Below are 25,422 nucleotides of genomic sequence, written 5' to 3'. Positions count from 1 at the left end.
GCAAGTGCTGAGAACCTGCTGAAATCCCACAATTCAAAACAGGGCACTTCGGCAAATTAGGAGAGCCTCTGAAAGTGCAGCGACATCTGAGTTAGATCTCTGTTAACCAGCACTAAACTTTCATAATTTCTGACTACCTTTCCTACCCACTCCCAAGTCTGTAGAACCCAGACTAACCAGGGAGCATTCATACATGTACACATGTACTGACAGGAACAATTATGTCTTCCTCACTATTAGAATGCTTCAAACATTCTTATTCTTATCTACCATTAAGAATAGAAAAAAGATGGGTTTTAGTGGGAGGATTTTGATAATGTTATTTGGAGTTTTTACTAGGACCAGCCAAATCCAAGGAAACGTTAACACACGGACAAGAAAGGACAGTACTTTACTCTGAGTATTAAAAGGATGAAGGGCTTCAAGGGAACCTGGGTGGCTCAGTTGGTTGTGTGACTGACCCTTGATTTCAGCTCAGGTCATGATCTTGCAGTTTGTGGGATCAAGCCCCACGTTGGGCTCCTCACTGGGCATGGAGTGTGCTTGGGATTCCTTCTCTCTCTGTCTCTCTGCCCCTCTCCTGCTTGCACATGTGCTCTCTAAATAAATAAATAAACTTTAAGAAAAAAATAAATAAAAGGATGGAGGGCTTCAAACATTCTTCACCATAGAAAATTTTCAAGTAAAAATTAAGGAACGTGAAATAAAATTTCAACTTATCTTTTTTTTTTTTTAAGGTATTTTTTTTTTTAACGTTTTATTTATTTTTGAGACAGGGAGAGACAGAGCATGAACAGGGGAGGGTCAAAGAGAGGGAGACACAGAATCTGAAACAGGCTCCAGGCTCTGAGCTGTCAGCACAGAGCCTGACGCGGGGCTCGAACTCACGGACTGCGAGATCATGACCTGAGCCAAAGTCGGCCGCTTAACCGACTGAGCCACCCAGGCACCCCTCAACTTATCTTTTATAGGAAGAGCAATGAATACTGGAATTAAAAAAAAAAAAAATCAGTGAGGGGTGCCTGGGTGACTCAGTCAGGTAAGCATTTGACTTTGGCTCAGGTCATGATCTTGTGTTTGGTGAGTTCAAGCCCCACATCAGGCTCTGTGCTCACAGCTCAGAGCCTGGAGCCTGCTTTGGATTCTGTGTCTTCCTCTCTCTCTGCCCCTCCCTGGCTCACACCCCTCCCTGTCTCTCTCTCTCTCAAAAGTGAATGAACATTAAAAAAAAAAAAAGGGGGGGGGCACCTGGGTGGCTCAGTCGGTTAAGCGTCTGACTTCAGCTCAGGTCACGATCTTGCGGTCCGTGAGTTCGAGCCCTGCATTGGGCTCTGGGCTAATGGCTCAGAGCCTGGAGCCTGCTTCCGATTCTGTGTCTCCCTCTCTCTCTGCCCCTCCCCCGTTCATGCCCTGTCTCTCTCTGTCTCAAAAATAAATAAACGTTAAAAAAAAAAAATTGAAAAAACAAAAAAAAAAAGGAAAGAGGAGTGCCTGGGTGGCTCACCTGGTTAAGCATCCAATTCTTACTTTTGGCTCAGGTTATTATCTCACAACTCTGTGGGTTCGAGCCCCCACATCGGGCTCTGTGCTGGCAGCACAGGGCCTGCTTGGGCTCCTCTCTCTCCCTCTGTAGCTGCCCTTCCCCCACTTGTGCTGTCTCTCTCAAAATAAATAGATGAACTTAAAAAAAATAAAGAAAAAGAAGAAAGAAAAGAATAATTCCTTTAAAAAAAAACTGATTATCATCAAAACACTGAGAGCAGGCTTTACTCTATCCCAATAAAAGGAAAAGGGAATAGCATTTCCAAAATACACATCAAAGCAGGACGGAAACTAGGAAATCAGGACTTTTCTAAACAGAGATTGTGCATAAGCACGATCATGTGTGTATCAACACTCCGTGTATACAGATACACACAGATATAAACTAAATCTGCTTGCCAAACACACTTCCATAACAACCATCTGTTCTCAGCTACTTGGAATTTTCTCAAATTATCCTTCAAAGAAGGCCATTTTAATTCATTCTCTTTCATGTCAGAGACTCAGATAACTAAAAATTTTTTTCTTAGGGAAAATTTCAAAAATTGTCAACCCTAGTCACCCCCAACCTCAACCAACCACCTGATTTAGTTCTATTTAGCTAGGCACAAGGGAGAGGTTCTAGCAAGAAGCAAATCACTTTTCAAATCACCAAGTATGTGAGGGTACAAAAGTAGCATCAAACGAGATGCCCAGTCTCAGGGGCTTACATTCGTGTAGGGAAAGCAACACAAAACATTTTTACTAGAAATGCTGCAGGTTAAATTCTAATTGGTGTGACAGTAACCTTAAGTCCAGCAAGAGTGCAAAAAGCAAGAACAGCTTGGATTTCACAGAATAGGTAAGGTTTTAGTAGGGCCCTAAGGAATGGTGGGTCGTAAGAGGACAACAAGCAGGAAGGAAAGCTGAAATGAACTGGAAGGATGAAAGAATGAGTCCAGAGGAAACAGGATGCATATACGGAATACTAAGTAAACAGTAGAGCAAAAGCATTAGAATGAGGTAGGGAAATAAACGGGAGTAAACAGGTAGTGTGTGGTCACATTTAAAACAAAAATCAGGCAGGAATTTTGATTTAATATCGGAGTTGAGAAACAACCACCTTAGACCATAGAGCAGGGGCACTCTCCCCCAGCTCAGGGAAGGAAACAGGGGGCTTCTGGGGGAGAAAACAACTGGGCTCAGCCCATCAGGCACGGCAAAAGGTTAGACAAAGCGGAGGGCGCTGGCCTCAGAGACACAGAGTGAGGCACAGGAGGGCACCGGGAGCTGAAGCCTCATTCAGATTAAAGCCCTTTGTTCTAAAAGGCAAAATCACACAAACTGCACAAACTGTAGGAGGCAGAAACTGAGACAGCCTTGTAAAAATCTACACAACAACTGCGAAAGTCTGTCTCTGTTCCAGACACCAACATCCGTTTGACAAAGAATAAGAAAGCAAAGACTTTGCTCACTGTGACGTGAGGATGGAAAGTTATTTCCTGCCCCCGAATCCCGTATCCCAGTCAGGGGACCGTCCCTCTGGCTCCAGAGCAGGGCCGTGCTAGCATGCCAGTCCTGGCCTACCACGAATCACGTGTAAAGATGTTTCCAGCAACTCCCCACTAGACAGCCAGTGCTGAGGCTGCAGTCTGGGACTGGGCCAGGGGCCACAGAACAAGGCAGAGCATGTTGAGAAGGCACTGCCCGAGAAATGCAGCGAGGGAGCAGCAGGGCCTTTCTGCTGGGGACTCCACACGGTTCTCGGCCCCAAGCTACAGCCAGCAAGCAGGCAGACAGCCATCCAAAGGGCCTCGGGAGAAGGACACAAGTAAAAGCCTCATCTTCTTCAACTGATTTTCTGTGCCACTGGGTACTGAGGATTGTCTGGAATCCTAGATGAGATTCATGGCTTTCAAGGTTTGCCATCAGCCTGGGAAATCTTTGTTCAAACCTCACCAGGAAGCCCGAAACGTAAACCAGAGGCAAATGCGGTGTAGTCAGGCAGCAGCTAGGGCTCAGCGGAGGCCGGCCTCTGAAACCCACCCAATCCCCCTACAGGCCGTCTATCTACCCTGCATGCTAGGCCAGGCCTGGGACACAGAGGCCAGATCCACGTGCTTGCCAAAGCCACATATCAGGCCTCTTTCTGCTTAAATTTCACAACAATTTTTGAGGCCTAATTAATGAAAATTCAGATTCTATCGTATGTTAGCTCTCTCTCTCATGTACCTTGAAGAGGATAAAAAGAGCCTTGTTAAGATACATAAAATTTCCTGAATTATTTCTGTCAGATAGCTAAAGCCGCCCTTCAGGTACCACAAAAGAAGTCATAACAACAACTGAAATATGGTTAATGACGGGCTGAATGGCTACTAGGAGAAAATAAATTCCCTTCTAATGTTTTAACTACCAAACCAACCATAAATCTCCAAGGAGGGAAAACCCATCATAAAGCAATATAATCCTATCACCTCATGGCACTCTTGCCAGGACTACTCTTAACTGTTTGCTTGAAAAGCACTACACTGATAGTACATCAAATTATTATTCCTATAAGTGCTATGTTCATTGGTTGGATAACTCTTGGCAAAGGGACCTGAAATCAACTCTTACATGCTAGTCACTGGTTGACTACCACTAGGGTGTCCCATGACCCAGATCGTTCTGTGCCTGCTTCTTGGTTGTTAAACCAGGGACAACGACCCCTCCTCCTAGCTACTGTCCGTGCAAACACAAGGTGAAAGGATATGTGAAATTATGTGAAAATGCTTTAAGCTGGAGGCAAGGTGGTTTAGACAGATAAAGTATTACCGGCTTTGCTAAGCCACCCTAGTGCCCGGGAGGAAGGACAGGTATTTGTGCTCTGTTGCACATGCAGAGCATGAATTCTGCCAAGTCAGCGACAGGGACTCCACAACAACAGCCAGCCTGTGTCCCAGAATGTGCTGCTGGCAATGATGCCCTTCCTATATGCACAGCCTGTTTCTTCTTTTGCTTCTAATGTCTTCTCTGTAAGCTCCCTGGCACAGACCTCCTCCTTTTCAATATTTACCTCTCTTCCTTCTAGCATCTGGATATCAGGTCCCTCTTCTTGAAACCGCTGCCAATGGAAATCCCTAAAATACAAATAGGGCCGTCCTGCTTCTCTGCTGGAACCCTCAATGTCCCCTCCCCCCTACCATTTGCTCTGCAGTATTAAGGTCAAATACTTTAGCTAATCCCTAGGGCCTGCATAATGTGACTCTTCCTACCACTCAATGCTCATCTCCCACCACTCCTCAGACCAGATCCCAACATCCAGCCTAGCTGGTCTATCACAACACCACCCGCAACACCATCCAGGCTGTGGGCTTTAGTTCATGTTAGAAATGCCTTTCCTAAAATCCTGACCTCCCCCTTTCCGGTCCACTCCCCCATGTAGCCACTGTATCCAGCACATTCTTCTAAGGCCGCACTTTATCACAGTGTTCATATAGCCATAAGCCCTTTCTTCTTGGAGCCAGGGACCATGCCTTGATACTCATCCTTGTATCCCAAGACCTGGCCTTGTATGGACTCTTAATACACATTTATTGAATCCAAGTTCCAACTGTAATTACTAGTGCGTGTGATTTCATCCCATGAATGGCTGTTTAGTATGTTATCAGACTTTCACATTCTAATGGGAAAGACAAAGAAATAAATGCAATCAGAACACAATGATCAGCTGTGGCAAGTGCTATGAAAGAAACAGACAAGGAGTGAAACTGAGAATCATGGGGCTCAGAGGCAGAGATCTACTCTAAATACAAGAACCAGGAAAGACCTCTCTGGGGAGAAACCATTTTAGCTTAAAAGATGATGAACCAAGTCATGTAATGCATGTGAAGAAGAGATTTCAGGGCAAGAAGGTGGGAAAGAACTGTTAACCCAAGGCTAGGGAATGGGGAGAAAGTCATTTATATGCTGAAGGAATTTGCTGAGACAGAGAGAACCCTGCTGGGCACCATAACGGGAGTGAACTTCATTCTAAATGGATTAGGAAGCCAACTGAAGGTTATCAGCACCAGTTACAATAACCTAACCTAGCTTCAGCAAAGAGCCACAGAATAACTATCAAGTGGGCCAAAATGATGGATCAAGCCAAGGTCAGCACCCCAGCCACAGGCCGTACCTCCGCCTGCCATGCCAGTGTAGAAGCCGAGAGGGCGGACGTCCGGCCGGCTCCAAGAACGGCGATTGTCTCCCCGTCATCGTCCACCACCTTGAAATCCAGGTCCTCGTTATATTTTCTGCGCTTCACCTGCCGTCCTGAGCGTCGTTTCTGCAGGGCAAACACACCCATCGGAGAGATGCTCTGTGAGTCAAAGGCAAAAAGCTTGGACAAGAAAGAATACCCTCATCTACACTCACTGACATGCACAAGAGACCTGTCCTACTTTACAAAAGCAATCTTCCTTAAACACAACTCTTTTAAGAATTAAATTCACTCAAAATGAAATCTGGCTGAGGGAGGGGATCCAAATTGCCAAGATCCCCTGAGAAGAAGGTATAGTCTCAGAATCCAGTGAGATGTGTCTTGTTCATGAATGATAGTGACTTTCCTTTTCCTTTCTGGAGTCAGTTTCTATTCCAGTAAAACGGGGATGAGAGGTAAACTCCATCATCTTTCAGGTCCCTTCCAGCATAGCTGGAAGCTCTGATTTTAGGGCGATAAGATAATTGTTTCGGTTGTGGTCAAATTCACTGTACTTACAATATATTCTTTAAAAACTAAATTAATACCAGTTTTATTAGGACTTACTTTGAGAATCTCCTTGAAATGCAAGGAGACATATTAAGTGTGACAAAACAAGATTCATGAGTCACCATCTGAGGACTCATCTATAATTAAGTAACTCCTGACCTTTTAGAGAGACAACATTCTACAACAAAGCAGCCCAGTGGCTTTCCTCAAACAGAAAAACACATGGTTCATCTCATGGACACATCATATCCAAGCAGCAGAAACACTTCTGGGAACCACTCACCAGCTAGCTCACTCTTCAGTACTTCAATCTTAAAAAACAAAACCAAAGCCAAACACCACCTGCCTTATTTTTTAAAACATACCTCCTGGGCCTCTCTCTGTTCTCCCACCATTTCTTCATTATGTTACCTCTATGACGTTTAGTTTTACATGAGGGATTCCACATGAAAACCTGTCTCCCAATCCCATGTACATACAGATCACCACCCTGGAAACACTCAAACCCCTGCCAACTCCCATCAACCCAACATGCCTGCTGCTCTGCCCATGAGGACACCTGACAGCCACTAGCCCGAGTTCAGAGACAGTGATGGGGGGGGGGGGGTTCTGCTCTGATACCCCAGACACTACTACTTATTATCACTGTGACATGAGAAGCTGATACCTTCCTACAGTGAAGACCATCTAGGAATCTACGAGGATCCAAGGATACTTGAATGTGCAGTAGTCGGATGATTTTACATGGTCCCCTTGCAGCAGGCATAACCCAGGTAAACTGTCATGGATATCAGAGGAAACAGCACTTTCCAATATTAAAACTCCTATCCAAGACAGGTTGCCTCAACTGAGGGAGAAAATTCCTACCAATGTCATGGGCATGCTTAGTAATGGCTTTAAAAATCTCATTCAGGTGGGCAACTCCTTGTTTCCATGTTTGGCCAAACTTCCTTTACTATTTTGGCAAAATGAATACACACAGCCCTGACTTTTCCAGCATCTGGGATTATGAGAATGTCCTTATGCAGACCGGCCCAGCCCTCTGAATCTTAAAAACATTAGCTGCATTGCAAGTCAGGCCCCTGACACCTTACTCAGAGTGCCCCACAATTCAATTTTCCATATTCATTCTTTCTACAGCCTAATAACATGCTACTTCCCAAGAAGAAAGCAAACACCACTAAAAAAACCTGGGAGATCATTAGTATAAGGATCAGGATGCTAGGGGGAAAAAGCCTGTGGTCTTGGTGCTCACCCACCAAAACAGTGAAAGCCCAGCCCGGATCTATGCGCAAGGGGTGCAAGGCTGGAGATGGAGAGAGAAACGCAACAGGACGCGCGTCAGCAAGATCTGTGCGGCAGCCGTAACCGCCAGCAGGGTTCCCGGTCACAGCTGTACCTGGCTGTCTGCAGACTCAGTGGACTCCTCAGGACTCCGCAGGGATGGGTTCGGCAGGCCCTGATCCAGCTCTAAACTCTCCACTGTGGTTTCACTTTTCCTCTTTCCTTTCTTCTTTCTCTCCACTGGGGTTGGTCCTTGCTCCTTGCTACAAGGAGAAATTCAGAATTAAAACTCTTGGGCAGTTTTTAAAACTAAGAGTTCCCACGTGATCAAAGTAATGGTATCACATAAGGATATGGTATCGCAAGGAATTCTTGTCCTAGGGGTAGGCTTTAATGAAGAATCTACAAGAGTTTCTTCCCAGAACTATACACAGAAATATGGGAAGAAATACCTACATGGCTTGATGCAGAGTTCACTTTTTTACACCCCTATCATGATTCCTGTGGCTATGATTAATGTGGTAAGAAATAAAATAATATGAACATCTTCAAAACCTCACTTTCAGTTTATATAAATGTCTTCTCTAGTAAGCTTAATCGCTAGATATTGAGATACTGAGAATCAACAATTTCAATCGCCCTTTAGGTTACATGGGAAGAGACGTGTCCTTAATCTGTCACCATCCTCTACTGAAAATGGTCTATATAAGACTTGGAGGAAGTACTAGGAAGTCAAAATTGAAAACGATACTGTCCCTGTCCTTGAGGAGGTTACGAATATGAAAATCCTACAGGCCGCCCAGAGCAATAGCTCAAGGCAGTAGCTAAAAACCTCCTGAGAGAGGTGAAGATGGGCAAGATCCATCCATCCTGCAAGGTCCTGCTAAGATGGCAGCACCTCTAAAAAGCTTTTTCTGATCATCTTAGCTGATAAAATCTCTTTTCTATACTCCCAAACCACCTCAGCTATGCTTTGCTTAAGGTACTCAAACTCTGATCTTTCACCAAAGTTAGTTATTAACTATGATATCAGCCTCGGAACCACACAGTGCTTGAATCCTCTGTAGTTTCCATAAACATCTGCTGAGTAGATGAATATTTTATACTTCTCTGATCTCTCCTACCAGACTCCAAATTCCTAGAGGACAATATGTACTTGATTCAAGTTTGTATTCTTAGTCTTATGCCTTATACATAGTAAGTATCCAATAAATACTTATTGAAAAGATAGATGGATGCATCAATGGATGGATTAAGTCATTGGGGAGATTTGGGAGAATGCAACTGAGCAGAGATGTGCATGGAACGGTAATAATAATAGTAGCAGTACTAATAATTAGAGCTACTAGCTACATAGCAGTGATTACATGCAGGCACGACTCTCTAAGTATTTTACATGGATTATCTCCTTTAGTCTTCATATCAATCTTATAAGGCAGATAGTATTACTATCCTCATTTCATCAAGCAGCACAGTGAGGTTCAGTTAGATTTCCAGGGTAAGATGGCTACTAAATAGTGAAGAAAGGATTTGAACCCAGGCATGCTCTTAACTACCCTGGCATTGTTAGGGAACTGAAGAGTGTTAAGGGCACATTTAGTAAAAGACAGTCTGTATGGCTGGATGACAGGGCAAGTGAACAGAAGCACTAAATAATGGAGCTGCAAAGCAACTAGGTATGTATACCAGTCAGAGAGTTTTGACTTCATTCTGTGTGACAAGTGCCGTGATGGCAAGCCAAGGCAAGAGGGAATGAAGCCCTAGGCTAAATACAACCAATGAAAACTCAAAGGTGAAAATCATTTGAAGGATCCAGCAGAAATACAACCATTAAGTCTGAGGAAGGGACAGAATGTGGAAGATGAGGAAAGAGTCAAAATTATTGGCATTTTTTTGGGGCGCCTGGGTGGCTCAGTCGGTTGAGCGTCTGACTTCAGCTCAGGTCACGATCTCACGGTCCGTGAGTTCGAGCCCCGTGTCGGGCTCTGGGCTGATGGCTCAGAGCCTGCAGCCTGCTTTCGATTCTGTGTCTCCCTCTCTCTCTGCCCCTCCCCTGTTCATGCTCTGTCTCTCTCTGTCTCAAAAATAAATAAAACGTAAAAAAGAAAAAAAAAAATTATTGGCATTTTCTATCAGTTGGGTTATTGGAAGGTGTGGGGGAAGAGAGCTTGCCTTGTTTAGAGATGGGAGACCCAGCATGATGAACTGTTGCCAGGAAGGCCAACCAGTGCTGACTGCTGAATCAGCCTGCCTCTCTCTTGAACACCCTTCACTCCTCATGGACTCCCAATCAAGTCAGCACAAACAGCCCACCCTCGTTTCTCCAGGCTGAAGACTGGCTTGCCTACTGATCAGGAAAGTTCTTTATGAAAATTATTTTGGTCCAAACTGAGGAAATGAAATTCTAGGGGTCCTGCCATTTTTAACAGACTTGTGCTCTCAAACACAGAGGGAAAAAGCAAATGTTCTACTTATCAGTGCAGGACAGGAGACACAGGTGAAACAGTTTAAAAACGTTCTAAGTTTTCGAAGGAATATTTACCTCATGTCATATACTCCTAAGAAAACTGTATAGCAATTTATATTCTATAAAGCACTTACGTGTTCTGTGTCTCATTTAACTGTTATGACCACAAGGCCATGAGGGAGTATCAAGGGCAGATAGATGAATCTCATGTTCCAGATGAAAAAACAGGTTTAAAAGCAGCAAAGGTCCCAAAGTCAGCAGCCGAGTAGCAGCAGAGGCCTGCACTCAGCTCATCTGACTCACAGCCTATTGTTTTTAACACCATATGTTTTCTGTCTTTTTTTAAAGCCCCGTCTCCCTTTTAATGAACGCAAAAACTTCAAATCTCCTTTAATGTTATTTGAATCTCAAAATAATGACCAAAAGAATTAACAACAAAATATTCCAATGACCCAAATACACAGAAAAAAAATCCACAAATCCATAGTCGTTGACAGTTTTTTTAAATGGATCCCTTAACAAAATAAGCCTTGTGCTATTTAAAAAAAAAAGGGTGGGGGGGGCGCCTGGGTGGCTCAGTCATTTAAGCATCCAACTTTGCCTCAGGTCATGGCCTCATGGTTCATGAGTTTGAGCCCCATTTCCGCCTCTGTGCTGACAGCTCAGAGTCTGGAGCCTGCTTTGGATTCTGTGCCTCCCTCGCTTTCTGCCCCTCCCCCACTTGCGCTCTGTTGCTCTCAAAAATAAACATTAAAGGGGCGCCTGGGTGGCTCAGTTGGTTAAGCGTCTGACTTTGGGTCAGGTCATGATCTCGCAGTCCATGAGTTCAAGCCCTGCGTCGGGCTCTGTGCTGACAGCTCAGAGCCTGGAGCCTGTTTCAGATTCTGTGTCTCCCTCTCTCTCTGACCCTCCCCTATTCACCCTCTGTCTCTCTCTGTCTCAAAATAAATGTTAAAAAAAAATTTTTAAAAAAATATTAAAAAAAAGAAGTTTTCTCCTTAATTTTTTGGACACAGATTTAAACATAACTGATTAATATACTAAGAGTCATCATAATAATCACATGAGCAGGGCACCATTTAATCTCCTAGAAAATCTGAAACCCTTTCTCCCCACATTTGAAATCAATTTTATCTACTAAATATAACTTCATTATATTAGAAAACTATGTCTATATGTTTAATCTTACAAACACACACACTCAAAACTACTCAGCTGCATTCAAACACAAACTCATACTCAAACTAAACCAAGCTCAAGCCATAATTAAGGAAGAGAACCTCCTCAAAATATGAATCTTTACTATAAGACTTGTATATATTTTACATCTGCCTTCCATTTTTCAGAATCACATTAAATAACAAAAGTAAGGAGGAGTCACAGTGAGGCACTTTCAAAGTCAAGCCTAGTAGGCACTACTAGGCACTAGTAGATTTTCCTAGCCAGAAACTGGGTGTAGTATGGAGTAGAGGGAACATCTTCTCAAATATATGTCCAATGACTGGTGAACCCTGCTTGCTTATTTGTGGATAAATAAGAAGATACTCTACCAAAGTGATTTTCTGTAGGTTACCTTTGGCAACACAATCAATTTCGAGTTCCAAAACTTCTTCTTGGAGCTCTTCTGATAAAGACAAGTATCAGGGAGAAAAGATTCTTTGTAAGCTTATAAATGGGATTTTCAAATAGGACACAAGAAAATATCACCTGAATTCATCCTCTAGGAAGACTACATGAAATGTGTTTTTTCCCTCTTTGGAATAACTTTTGAAAACTTTATGCTTGAGATTTTTATCAAATGAAGACATTTAACCTCTAAATGGCTCTATCTATAGATGGATTTGGTCCATGAAAGCTTGTTTGCTCCCTGAAGTTCCAGGTTCTTCAAAAACAGTGGTCAAATAATATGTAAAAAAACTATGTATGATATATATACCCTTTGATCTAGCAATTCCATTTCTAGGAATACACTCCAAAGATACACCTCCAACATATGAAAAAAATATATGCATGACGTTACTCACTGCAGCAAGTGCAAATTAATAAAAATAACGTACATGATGAAATGTGACTGAATAAAGTAGGACAGTTACAATGGAGTACTATGTAGCTCTAAAAACCATTAAGACTCCAACTGATCAGAATATGGAATCATTTCTAAGCTACACTGTTAAGTGAAAAAGGAAAGTGCTAAAGAGTATAAATGCTACATTTGGGGGAAGAAAAAAGAGTAAGAAAACATGAATATATCTATGTATTTTTAAAGTTTATTTATTTTGAGAGAGAGAGAAAGCACAAATCAGAGAGGGGCAGAGACAGACGTGTGAAGAGAGAGAATCCCAAGCTGGCTCCATGCCGTCAACACAGAGCCTGATGTGCGGCTCAAACTCACGAACCATGAGATCACGACCTGAGCCAAAATCAGATGCCCAACTGACTAAGCCACCCAGGTGCCCCTATCTATTTATATTTTTAAAAGAAACATAGGAAAGATGAACCAAAAAACAATGATCATCCATAAGAGATGGTTAGATGGGATACGGGAAGTGAATGATATTTCTCAGAGAATCAATCTTTTTATAAAAATTTGACTTTTGGAAGCATGTTAAATTCTACATATTAAAAAATAAAAAAATTAAAGATGAAAACAAGCTGAAACAAATGAATCCAAGTATTTCAAACAAATAACATAACCACATTGAAGGGAGGGGGAAAATCTCATTAATTATGAACACAATAGAGCTGACCCTTAAATAATACAGGTGTTAGGAGCACCAATCCTGTTCAGTCAGAAAGGTTTGTGTAACATTTCACTCCTCAAAAACTTAACTACTAGTAGCCTACTGTTGACCAGAGAAGCCTTACTGACAACATAAACTGTGAATTAACACATATTTTGTATGTTATATGTATTATATACTACATTCTTACAATAAAGTAAGCTAGAGAAAATGTTACTAATAAAATGTTAAGGAAAATACATTTACAATACTGCACTGTATTTATTAGAAAAAAGTCTGTATACAAGTGAACCCATGCAGTTCAAACCTGTGTTGTTCAAGGGTCAACTGTATTTGACTATGTACTCTTAGCTTTTGGAACAGTGAAAAAATCCTGAACTTTTTGGTAGGCATAAGGGTGAAGCAATTTTGAAACCATTTTAGATGTGATACAGGATTAAGCAAATGAGTAAATGTGTTGATGTGATTAGCCAGGGAAGTTCTCACGGAGGAAGAGGGAAGATGTAAATATGCTGTAAAACAAGGAAGATAATACGGCATGAATCTAAACTGGAGACATCAGTGTGAACTCAGGTTTCCTAAAGTAAGTATACATATATGAACACATGTACATAAATGTGCATACATGTATTATGAATATATGTGTATGTGCATATAGGTGTGCATACATATGTGCATGTACAGAGAGGTCTATGTACACACGTGTATGTATTTTTTGCCTTGACAGCTCAAAGAGCTGAAAAGTGAAGATGCCCCATTAGCAATGTGCACACCTAGCACTCGGATCTTGGTTTCTAATACCAAAGTTCCTTAGAGAAACAGCTGATTCCAAAGCTAAGGTAGAGAAGATAAAAGATGAGCCTGAAACATCTTGCTATGTCAGAAAGTAGGGTATACTCAAAAAAATGAAGGCAGCATGGCAAAAAGACACAGGAGTCAGCTTAAAGAGTTCTTGTTGGTTAAAACTGGGACCATCTGAACACCAAAGTAACTAAGGACAGTAATGAATTATAAGTCACTGAAAACAACAGGAATACATACCAGTAATGGATAGACAGATAATGAATAAATGAGGGAGAAGAGGGAGTCCTTGCTTACTACAGAACCCAAATGATGAATGCAGAGGAAGTGTGGGGTTGGAAAATCATTTTATAATCACTGCAGGGAAGATGAGTACAGTCCAGAATCATCTAGGGAGAACAATGTGAAGATGAGCAGGATTTTTGCATGATCTTAAAGCGTCTCCCCACATATTGTTTATTAGTTCCAAGCGAACAAAAGCAGCAATTAGACAATGATTATGTAAGAAAATGGCCTTACTCTTAGGAAAGACACACTGGAGTATTTAGGGATCAAAAGGCAACGACATATGCACCTTATTCTCAAAAGCTTCACGAAAAAACATATATATAAATATATTTATTTTGAAATATACCTATTCCATGGCTGAAGTGGATACTGTTTGATCAGCAACTTTTTGCTGATAACCAATATGGACCCTCCTGACTATAAGAGTGGGTGGAAGGTCAGGCTGGCTATGGTATCCTATTCCTTCTACCACAGTGATTGGTCCAAAGATGGACATATGACCCAGCCAAGCCAACTTGGGAGTCCTTCAATAAAGAAGTAATAATTTCTGGCAGGAGTGCTTTGGAAAATGAATCTTTTACCTTCTAGGTCATAAGGTTGTTAAGCTGTGGGCCCATAGTTTCAGGCAGCCACAATTCAACCACGAGAAGAAAACCAGTTGCCAAGGATGAAGAGAGGTGTAGGGGAGGACTGGAGACAAAGAACATTGGTGGAATCCTCAATTATACCTCCCGGTTCTGATTCCTTAAGCTCGTGAACCCCTTTGTTATTTTTTTTTTTTAACTTAAGTCAATCCAAGTTGGGTTTATGTCACTTGTAACCAAGGGAGTTCTGAATAATATGAAGGCCTAATACTCTCACCACTTAATGGCATTGGAGGCTGAATCAAAGCAATTTTATTTTTATAATCCTCTTTTCTAGCTTTCAGAGTTAGAACAAACTAAAACTTGCAAGGACAGAAAAGAAAAATGGCAGATAAGATTTTTGAGGCTCAAAGCACTTATTTTTAATAACAAAAATCATATTTGATTTTACAATAAAACTTATATCCACTTTAGAGCCGGCCTCGCCCCGAAGTTCTCATGCTATCTTTTAAACGGCTTCATCAGCCAAGAAGATTTATACATCTTCACTTTCTAGTAGTTTGTATTAGGAAAATAGGTAATTTAGGGACCTTCCAAATAGGAAATTACATTATAATAACTACTTATAGAAAATTCCACTAAAGCCCTACACAGACAAGCCTTTCTCAAACTTTCCTCCCAGCCTCATCTTCGATCCCCAACCTCCAGGTTTCTTCACTAGAATTGAGAGTTAGAAACAGAGCGCTGGATCCGAGGATGAGGAGAAAGATCTGGGTATATGTCACAACATTGTCCTACTGTGAGCCATAGATTACTCTGCCCCCATAGATTCCAGGTATTAAAATTTTTATCTATCAAACCCCATTATTTCAAAATGACTCATCATCCCATTTTTAAATTAAATCTTATAAAATATCCATCAAAGTCAGCAGGAAAAATCAGTTACTGCCACAGTGAGTTGCCATAATTCCCAAATTCAGGACTGAAAACAGCACGTGATGCTAGTTACTGCCTTCACAGACATGCACATGGCTGGGGAGTACAGCCCAGGAACCACCTCCGCTCCAGGAACAACCCTTCAGAGAAGCTTCCAGCCCAGGCCTTGCCACAGGCCCTGATCCTCTTCCCAGAAGTACAATCTGAAAACATGGACATTATGCCCAAAGAGCCCATCTGCACACTTACTTCAACTTTTATTTAATGCCCATGTTAGTTCAGTCTACACACAGAGAACCAAGTTGGGCACAGACTGTGAAGATACTGGTTAAACAAAAAATAAATACACAGAACTAATTGTTCCAATACAGATGTGGTCAGCTGTAGACAAAATGAGAAGAAAATCTACCCTGTCCTCAGTCCCTTTAACTGCATCATTAGCACCATCAAAACAATCATCCTAGTTTGTGATGTTATCCTAGTAAAAACTGAAAAAAAAAGAAAAAGTTATATACTTATAAGATGAAAAGGCAGAGTTTTAAAAAGTAATCTTGGGGCACCCGTTAAGCATCCGACTTCAGCTCAGGTCATGATCTCGCAGTTTGTGAGTTCGAGCGCCGTGTTGGGCTCTGTACTGACAGCTCAGAGCCTGGAGCCTGTTTCAGAGTCAGTGTCTCCCTCTCTCTCTGCTCCTCCCCCGCTCATGCTCTCTCTTTCTCTCAAAAATGAAAATAAACATTAAAAAAAAGTTTTAAGTAACCTTATTAAAAGTTGTAAAAGCAAATGAAAATAAAACTTCAAAAAATGTAGAAGGGTTTCAAATGACAAGCCATCCCTACTTGCACCAAATCCCACGTTCCAGAGTGAACTGCCTTCGAATGATACCACCCTAACTCCCATATGTTCATGCCTCTAGTTCTTTATCAACAGCAAGCAATACCTGGTGACATCCTGATATGAAAGCTGATTAATTTAGATCTAACATACCTCCCCTACTCTTTCCTCTGCTCTTTTTGTTGAATTCTTTTAGTTTAGGCAAGATGTTTTAAATTTTCACTAATTGTTTCTTGTTTTCTGACTGCTCCTGTTTCCTAACTCATCCTTGTTTTGCAGACAAAATATCATCTTGAATCTGAGGATGCTAACTTAAAATCTTCACAAGTGTTTTTTTCCTGGACCTCTTTCTTATGAGGACAATTGTTCTGCTCATCATTCCTTTTTCCTCTTCTTTGTTGCTCAGTTTTCCTCTGCGGTCTCACAATCTTTGGTGGATTGTTCCTATTTCAAATGAACGAGGCTGATAATACAGGTGGCTGGTGAGATCATGTCTCATCCCTGAATGAGGGGCCTGGCGTAGAACTCTTGTCCCTTTTAGGGCCTGACAGCCCCTCTTGTCCCCTTTTAGGGTATGGACAGGGAAAGAGCAGTAGCTCCTGAGTCTCCCTTCTCATCTGTGGGAGTCTCCACTTGGGAGTCCCAAACTATCCCCAGGGCAAAGGCTTAGTATCTTTAGAGTAACTACCTGACTTCAGCCTGGAGCTGATGCCATACGACCACTCATTCTATAGGCAGTCCCTTCATCATCACATCCATTTCTGGCCTGCCTCCCGTCCCTTCTCCAAAGCTGCCAGGTCCCTTGTGAGGAAGAAGGATTTCTACCTCTGCTACAAACAGCTCCTGCAAGGACTCTGAGTTGGGACTCCCCCACAGCATTTATCCACCAGTATGATACCCAAAAATTCACATCTCTCATCTTTAAGGATTTATTTCCTTCTGTCCTTCCTGTTGTTTTGTTGTTATTATTTGGTTAGGAGATGAAAATAAAAGTATGCCTGGTGGCCATCTTAAACCTAGAAGCCCAACCCCCTCTATGAATTCTCCCAGGAGCCAACACACTTCCTCTTCCCATAAGCAGCCTGAGATGATCTCTGAAAATTGTTTGCTATTCACTTGACCCAAAAAACCCTACAAAATCATGCAAATCAAGAGATTAAAATCTTTGTGTTCACTTTAAGAATGCGCGTGAAACTGCCCAGGCCATCCAGGGTATGCACATCTGAAAAAAGCCACAAGTATCTGAAGGATGTCACTTTACAGAAACAACGCATGCCATTCTGGCGCTACGATGGCGGAGGTGGTGGGTGTGCGCAGGCCCCAACAGTGGGGCTGGACACAGGGCTGGTGGCCCAAAAACTGCTTAATTTTTACTGCACATGCTTAAAAATGCAGAGAGTAATGCGGACATAAGGGTTTAGATGCAGATTCTCCGGCCATTGAGCGCATCCAGGAACGAAGCCTCCAAGATGTGGTACAGAATTTACAGAGCTCATGGCTGGATTAGCCTATACATGTGCTCTCCTTGCCACACTGAGATGATTCTCACTGAAAAAGAGAGCAGATTCCTCCTGAACCAGAAGAGGAGGTTGCAAAGAATAAAAAGATATCCCAGAAGAAAGTGAAGAAACAAAAACTTATGGCCTGGGAATAAATTCAGCATAAAATAAGTGCAAATAAAAGTAAATGCAGAAAAAAAAAAAAAAAGAAACGGAAGCCCCCCAAAGAACATTTATTTAAATGTCTTTTGGTCTTTTTTCTTTAAATCTTTTCTCACTATTAATTCCTTTAATACCTGGCTCAATACTCACCATGTCCAAGGGACTCCCTGGACCACAACTGAAACACTCTTAATCCGCCAAATCCTTTCAGCTATTCTGTATACAGTTATACTACATTCTTTCATTTGTTTCTTTTTACCTGTTTTTTGAACACTCGCAAGACTCTAACTCGTGATAGCACTTCAGTGATAGAGCTCAAAGATGATGTGTCTGTGACACCTTCCTTCCTCCATTATCCCACTCCCACCAAAAGTACTCACAAATAAAGCAAGGCACACAGGAGGCACTAAAAATACACTGAATAAATAAATAAGCAGGTATTCATCAAGCGTTATTATTGAGTAACTGTTTTCTTTCGGATCAGGTCAAAGTCCACTACGTACCCAACCCTAATTTACAAAGCCCCGGGGATTAGAGTAAGCGCTCCAGGTGCTCTCAGAAGAATGGGAATGGAGACCTGGTCCAAAGCCTCAGAGGTGGGTCTCTGCCATTCTCATTCACATATCCTCCCTACATCACAAAAAACCTAGCCGGTTCCAACCACAGGTCTCTACTCAGAACTCATACTTGTCTTCACATTTGTCTTCTTTCTTCTAATAATTGATCAGAATATAAAAGCAATTCCCTCAACAGAAATAATGCTGTTAATACACATTCCTAAGCCTAATAAGCCCAGCTTCAATAAAGATCTTCACTCTTAACAAAGACAGGTGATTTGACCTTCAAATGGAGAGGGAGAGCTGAGCTGACTGAATTTTACTGCCCTTTCTGCATCACAGCGTCAGCTGACTCACAGCTCACATGGTTATATAATCAGAAGATCTGGGCTTAACTTTCTAGAAGCAACCGTCAAAGAAGAAAATCAGAAAAGGCAAAACCTTTCTTCCAGGGTGTTACTAAACTTACTGGATTTGGGAGAAAAACATTCTGCTCTGTTGGCTCTTGACAAGCCAAAACAAATGAGGGTAAAATCTGCGGCCCGAAACCTGGGGTTTGTTTTGGGGGAAAAAAACAAAAAACAAAACAACTCCTACCAACAAGCAATTCTCAGACACCAGCAGGGTGTCGGAGAATTCAACTCAATTCTGACATTGTCTACCTGGAACGGCACCAGATTCCACAGGTCCAGAGTTCGGCACCACAACACTGCACCCACCTATCCTCCCACTTCAGACACCAGTCACAAGCCCAGGTTTCCTGCTCTCCTGACCAACCACTATATACTGGAGGGTGCAATGACCCCCTCCTCGGGTTCGATGGCTTTGCTAGAGAGGCTCACAGAACTCAGGGAAACACTTCCGTTTACCAGTCTATTAAAGGATACGACAAAAGATACAGAGGAATAGCCAGAGGAGGAGATACACAGGGCCAAGTCTGGGAGGATTCTGAGCACAGGAGCTGAGGAGCTGAGGTGCGGAGCTGAGGTGTGCCAGGCATGTGGATGTGTTCACTCACCTGAAAGTTCCCCACACCCCCTACTATTGGGATTTTTTTGACGGAGGCTTCCTCACATAGGCATAATCAATTATTAACCCCACCTCCAGCCCCTCTCCCCTCTCTGGATAATGAGGGGTGGGACTGAAAACTCCAAGCTTCTACTCCTGCTTGGTCTTTCTGGTGATCAGCCCCCACCCAGGAGCCCACGCAGAGTCATCTCACTAGAACAAAAGATGCTCCTAGTGTTCCTATCACTTAGGAATTTACAAGGGTATGGGTGCCCTGTGTCAGGAACAGGATCAGAGACAAGTATCAGAACAAGGGATGCTACGAGTGTTCTTACCACTTGGAAGATTACAACAGTTTCAGGAGCCCTGTGTCAGAGTTGCATCAAAGACAAAATACTAGGATATGAGAGAAGACAGGTATTCTTATCACTCAGGAAAGTACAAGGGTCTCAGGAGCTCTGTGCCAGCAACCAGGGCAGAAACCGATACATGTATTTCTTATTACTTCGTAGGGCTAATCACACTATCCATCTCTTTTCCTCTTTTTGGTTTTCCATTCCTAACAGATGTTAAATTAAAAAAAATGTAAATATGCTCCAGGGCGCCTGGGTGGCTCAGTCGGTTAAGCGTCCAACTTTGGCTCAGGTCATGATCTCGCAGTTCATGAATTCGAGCCCTGCGATGGGCTCCATGCTGACAATGCTTGGGATTCTATCTCCTTCTCGCTCTGCCCCTCCCCCACTCGTGCGCACACATGCGCGCGCGCGCGCTCTCTCTCTCTCAAAATAAACAAATAAACTTTTAAAAAATGAAAATATGCTCCATTTTCCCAGGAATCTCTCAACTGTGTCTCAAAGGATGTTCTAAGAACCAAGCACACTCTAATTATCTGGCAGGCTTTTCGATTACAGATTCCTGGGTCCACCTCAGACCTAATAAATCAACCTCTCTGGGGATGTAGTCCGGGAATCTACTTTTCTAACAAGCTGTCCAGGTGATTCCTTTGGCACAGCAAAGGCTGAGCATCAGAGATCCAAGTAGATGTTCCTCCACTTAGACCAGCTTGCTGATTAGTTTCTTGACTTTCAAGAGAGAATATAAACCATCCTGACATGTGTGGAAATTCCAAAACTTACGCTCTGCCTTCAACCAACAAAATGAATACCAACACTCAAGAAGACTCTAGCTTACAACAGCAACCTCCAGCTCAATCAAAATGCCTAGCTTCTGATTTAAGAGAGTGGAGCCTAAAGGGCTATCGACCTACTATTCAGGCACTCCTCCCTAGACACGAAGTAAGAACACAAGACAGCTTCACACACACTGGAATGGGTCGTCTTTCCTGCTCACTGAGCCGTGCTTTAATGCCATGAAGCTTTTACTAAAGGCTATTTCAAGAAAGAGAAATATGAAATTCAAAGGCACACAGAAGCACTGGAGCCCAAAACTGTTGTTGAGGACAGTATCCATTACATCATGTAATGTTTCTCAGTGAGAAATTTCTTTGGCCTCCCTAAGGAACTGCCATGGTGCTTTTCTAATATCAAAGTATTTTCCCAAAGCACTATCAACATATGATGCCCCAGGATCTGACCTGACACTTGCCTACCTTTCTGATCCCTTTGCTGCAGCTATACAGGCCCTGTGTGTCTACCTATGTATAGGTCTGTGTATATGTCTGTATGTACACACACATGTGTACCTTTGTCTGTGTGTCTTCTTATGCCAGTGGTCCCTTCCTCTTTGGGAAAAGGGGTTGTAACTAAAAAACAGTAAAAGTAAATAATCTATACTAAGTGGAATTTAAATTTCAGAGTCAGGGAAACAACAGCCTAACTTGGCTTCCTGGAAGAGCTTTCTTGCTTAAGTTTTATACAATAAAGAAGTGAATTGTGCTCACTCTCCAATATAATTTGAAGGGAAAGGAAGAGATGGTTGTTCAAAAAAAAAAAAAAAAAAAAAAAAAAAAAAAAAAAAAAAAAAAAAGCTTCTTGCCTCTCTTACTTGGGCATGTCAGACTTTTATCCCCTATTCAGTAAATGAATATTCATCACTATTGATGTCATCCTTGAAAACGAAAATCTGTTAGACGATCACTTGTTTAAAACAGGAAACATGTCCAGTTATCTACTTGCTGGTTCAAGTGCGAGAGAAACTGCACAGGGAAAAGCTGGAGCCACTTTAGTCTTTAGAGGATTAGAGGGCATTGTGCAGTGCGCAAAATGAAATTCTACAGAAGGGCCGTGTCCTACAAATAAAAAACCAATTTCTCTGACACTGGAATCTCCCCACTGCTTTCCATTCCCGACATCCCCTTGTGAGGCATAAATAGGTGCAGAGCTGAAGGAGAAAAAAGTGGGAGCCCAGAGTCAAATCCTAACAGTGCTGCTCATTAGCTCTGTGCCTTAGACAAGTTTCTTTTAAATGTTCATTTCTTGGGGTGCCTGGGTGGCTCAGTTGGTTGAGCATCCAGCTCTTGATTTCAGCTCAGGTCACGATCCCAAGATTGCAGGATCAAGCCCTGAATCGGGCTCTGAGCTAAGTGTGGAGCCTGCTTGAGGTTCTCTCCCCTTCTCTCTCTGCCCCTCTCCCTGCTTGTGCTGTCTAAGAAAATAAAATAAAAAGAGGCACGTGGGTAGCTTAGTCGGTCAAGCATCCAACTTCAGCTCAGGTAATGATCTCACAGGTTTGTGGGATTGAGCCCCACATGGGGCTCTGTGCTGACAGCTCTGGGCCTGGAGCCTGCTTCCGGTTCTGTGTCTCCCTCTCTCTCTGCCCCTCCCCTGCTCATGCTCTGTCTCTGTCTCTCAGAAATGGCTAAGTGTTAAAAAAATTTTTTTTAATAAAAATAAATTAAAAAATAAAATGTTCACTTCTTTAGTTAAAATTGAGACACCACCTACAATTATTTAACAATGAGAGTTATATCTTATATGGTCTTATTTACAGGAAGAGCTCTATTTGTTCTAGGAAAACAAATTAAATACATAAATAGAATATATATGTGTTATATGTAGTTTATAAATATGCAAAGTATATGTTACATATATAATATATAAATATATAAACTCAATGTGTCCAACAACCTGATAAACCTCTAGTGACTGACTCCTGAGAGCATAAAAGACGCAAAGTATAGTGGCCCTGACCCTAGGCATTTAACTGATGCTGATGACACAAGTCATACACACAGGACGATGACAGTTTCTAATCGAGAGGCACCTTCCAAGAGGGAAATGTACAAGACTGGGGAGCAGAGGTCCGAGTTTATGACACACCCTTGTAAGCAAGACATTTCTCAGTGAGTCCCCCCTTTCCCCGGCTGCAGTACAACAGGTTAGACTAGCTCTCCTTTAGTTTTCCCAGGAATAAAAGTCTCTGATTTACAATGGGGAGCAAGGCTCCAAGTGCTATGGAAGAAGGGACATGCCAGCACACTGGTCTGGGGAAGCTCTTGGGAGAAATGGGACTTGCATTCAGACCTGGAAATGGAAAGGACTTGGGATACTGGGGGAGAAACACAGGGGCAAAATGTTGGGAGAACCAGCCAGAGCAATCCAGGAGAAACAAGTCAAGTGTCTTTAAGGGCCAGGAAGAGCAGTCTAGCTAGTGAGGTCTGTTGTCAGAGAAGTGAGGGAGGGGTCAGACCCCAAAGGGTTTGAATAACAGAAAAAGGAGTCTGGATTTTGTCCTGGAAGCAGTAGGAGCAATCAGAAGTTTCAAAAGTTAGAGGATATGAGGATATCCCATTTCCCAGTGCCCACGTTTTACTCCCAAGGAAGGACTATTACTGGCAACATATTTTCAACCCTTCTTCAAACTCCTCCCACTTCTCTGATTAGGGACCCGACTGGAGAGACTGGGAAAGGGCACAGAGCATACCTGCCCCAGCACGTGCTCCAGGCTTCAGTGCCTGCAGTTCTGGTGGAAAAACTCAACCAAAGGGAGGAACAAGCAGCTCACGTCCAGCCACAGCTGGTGGAGGTTCTTCAATCCAGTTTACAGTTAAGAAAGCTGATCACCACACCTCCATCTCTGCTGACTACTTCCAAACTGATTTGGAAGGAAGAGAGAGGATGAAGGCATTTGATTCACCACCTTTTCCAACTAAAAACAGAAATAAGATTACAGCAAGTACTTCAGAAAGATGAGCCAGGTGGAAGCTGGCAAGAGGGACTGAAGGCAGAAAAGGCTGGGAGCCCTCAAATTAACTGTGGAGCTCCTACGATAATCCAAGCATTCAGTGAATGATTTGCAACCACCAAGTATGATCCAGGGCTAATCAAAACATGTACTTGAGCCAATCTGCAAGAGAATAAATCAAAGAGCACAAAAAAACTGAGAATTGCCAACATAATTTTTTAATTAATGTCCTTTCATAATTAAAACTGCTTCTGTTGACTAGTGGGATCTTTAATTTCTTTAATTAAAGGAACCAAAGCAATAAATACAAAAAGAACAAGAAATGAAAGGCTCACCAGTAAAGAATCCTACCAAGCTACATAAGGATTCTCTATTACAAGTCAGTCTTACATAGGTCCCCAAATCAAAAGAAACCCTCATGTAACTTGCCCACACTGCTGAGAGGTAACCAGCTCTATCAACATCCTCGCAAAGGGTGTCTTCTGATGTCAGAAGTTAGCAGCCCCTGAAAAGACTACCAAGCACTTCTCCACGTCACTTACAATTGATCACAATCAGGTTCCCTTAGTATTGCTACACACATATAGGACACCCAAACTTCTTTTGTGAAATGCCTCTTATGGCCCCCAAATGGAATTTACAGCAATGTCTATATACTTATTCCCTTGTTCCACAGCCCACACAGAAGTCCTTTAAGCAGGTAAGTACCAGAGACCAGAGCTAGTGAGCTCAGATACCTATGGCGTTCTATGGCCTTCTACAAACCAACCAGAGTCCTCAGCAAAGCTGTGAGAACCCTCCTCCAGTTACCCCAATTCTAAGGACTCAGGGACTCCTCTTTGTTCTCTAAGCCACCCCACTAGCTCACATCTGATTCTCCCTCACATGTGCTAGCGCCCTGAAGAACCCCTTCTGCTTCTCCCAAGCAACTTGCAGATGAAAATTATGGCAGAAGACAGAGACTCACTATGCTACCTCACACACGCATCAGAGATCAGAACATGCTCACTGGGTTCACTGAGAAACAGCCCATAAGTTTCCCTTTGTGAGAATCCTGATTTTTACATGCCTCTCTTGACCTTCTGTAAGGTACTTTAGGTCCGCTGTCTGTAAACTACATTCCCGGGATCCCCCACAAGCCTTTCCAATGGACAAAAGATAAAACCCCCTGTGGGGCAGAAGGGAATGAATATTATAAGGCAGTTTGCACTTGGATTATGAAATTATCCATCTGCTCCCAACAAACTGTCCTTCTGAAAATGAACTGAACCATATAGTAAATTCCTTGTCGCAGCACAAATCACCCAAAATGCTTTCTTCTCTTTAAAGCTTACTTCCTAAATGCCTGACCCCACACGGGTCTGATGGTCTAAATACTTTATGTGAGTGTTCATACCAGTCTCTGTGCTTTTATGGGTGCTCCTGGTCTACATCCTGCCACTGCACTTAGGTTTTAGAAACTTAAATTCCTTTTAAGTATATAGAGATTATGTATTTTTTGTTTCACATTTCCTCAGAAAGCTTAAATATAATGTTCTCCACAAAGAATTTAGAAAGAGACAAAATGAAAACCATTCCATTTGTATACAGGTGACCAATACGGAGTGAAGAGTACATCTGGATCCTGATGGGATCTCTAACCAGGACCCTTACCACCCACCCTGCAGTGAATGCGTATCCACACCTTCCGATCTCTCTACAGTCACTGTGGTCTCCACTAGTCTCTTTCACTCCTCATTTCCCAAGCACCTGTTGACACGTCAGGCACTGTGTTAGACACAGAGGGAGAGAAATGGACCAGGAGCAGTCCCACACTAGAGAGCTTGTGGCTGCAGGAGGCTGAGCAGGTGTTCCCTGTCTGTGCACAG

The 25,422-nt window shown here is 42.5% G+C and overlaps 1 protein-coding gene across 1 annotated transcript in view; it reads right to left on the bottom strand.

Annotated features, from left to right (window-relative positions):
* The window catches only part of CHD6 (chromodomain helicase DNA binding protein 6), a 155,647-nt gene that overhangs the window by 110,671 nt on the left and 19,554 nt on the right, over window positions 1-25,422 (bottom strand). The window contains 2 exon segments of the mRNA XM_053890241.1: window positions 5,678-5,827; window positions 7,650-7,797. Coding sequence (XP_053746216.1) covers window positions 5,678-5,827; window positions 7,650-7,797 — 298 coding nt within the window.

This window comes from Panthera pardus, unplaced genomic scaffold (assembly GCF_024362965.1).
Source record: "Panthera pardus isolate Hobbes unplaced genomic scaffold, ASM2436296v1 HiC_scaffold_25, whole genome shotgun sequence".
In the NCBI taxonomy this organism is placed as follows: domain Eukaryota; kingdom Metazoa; phylum Chordata; class Mammalia; order Carnivora; family Felidae; genus Panthera; species Panthera pardus.
The sequence above is the reverse complement of the archived record's forward strand: the minus strand, read 5'-3'. Positions and strand labels throughout refer to the sequence as shown.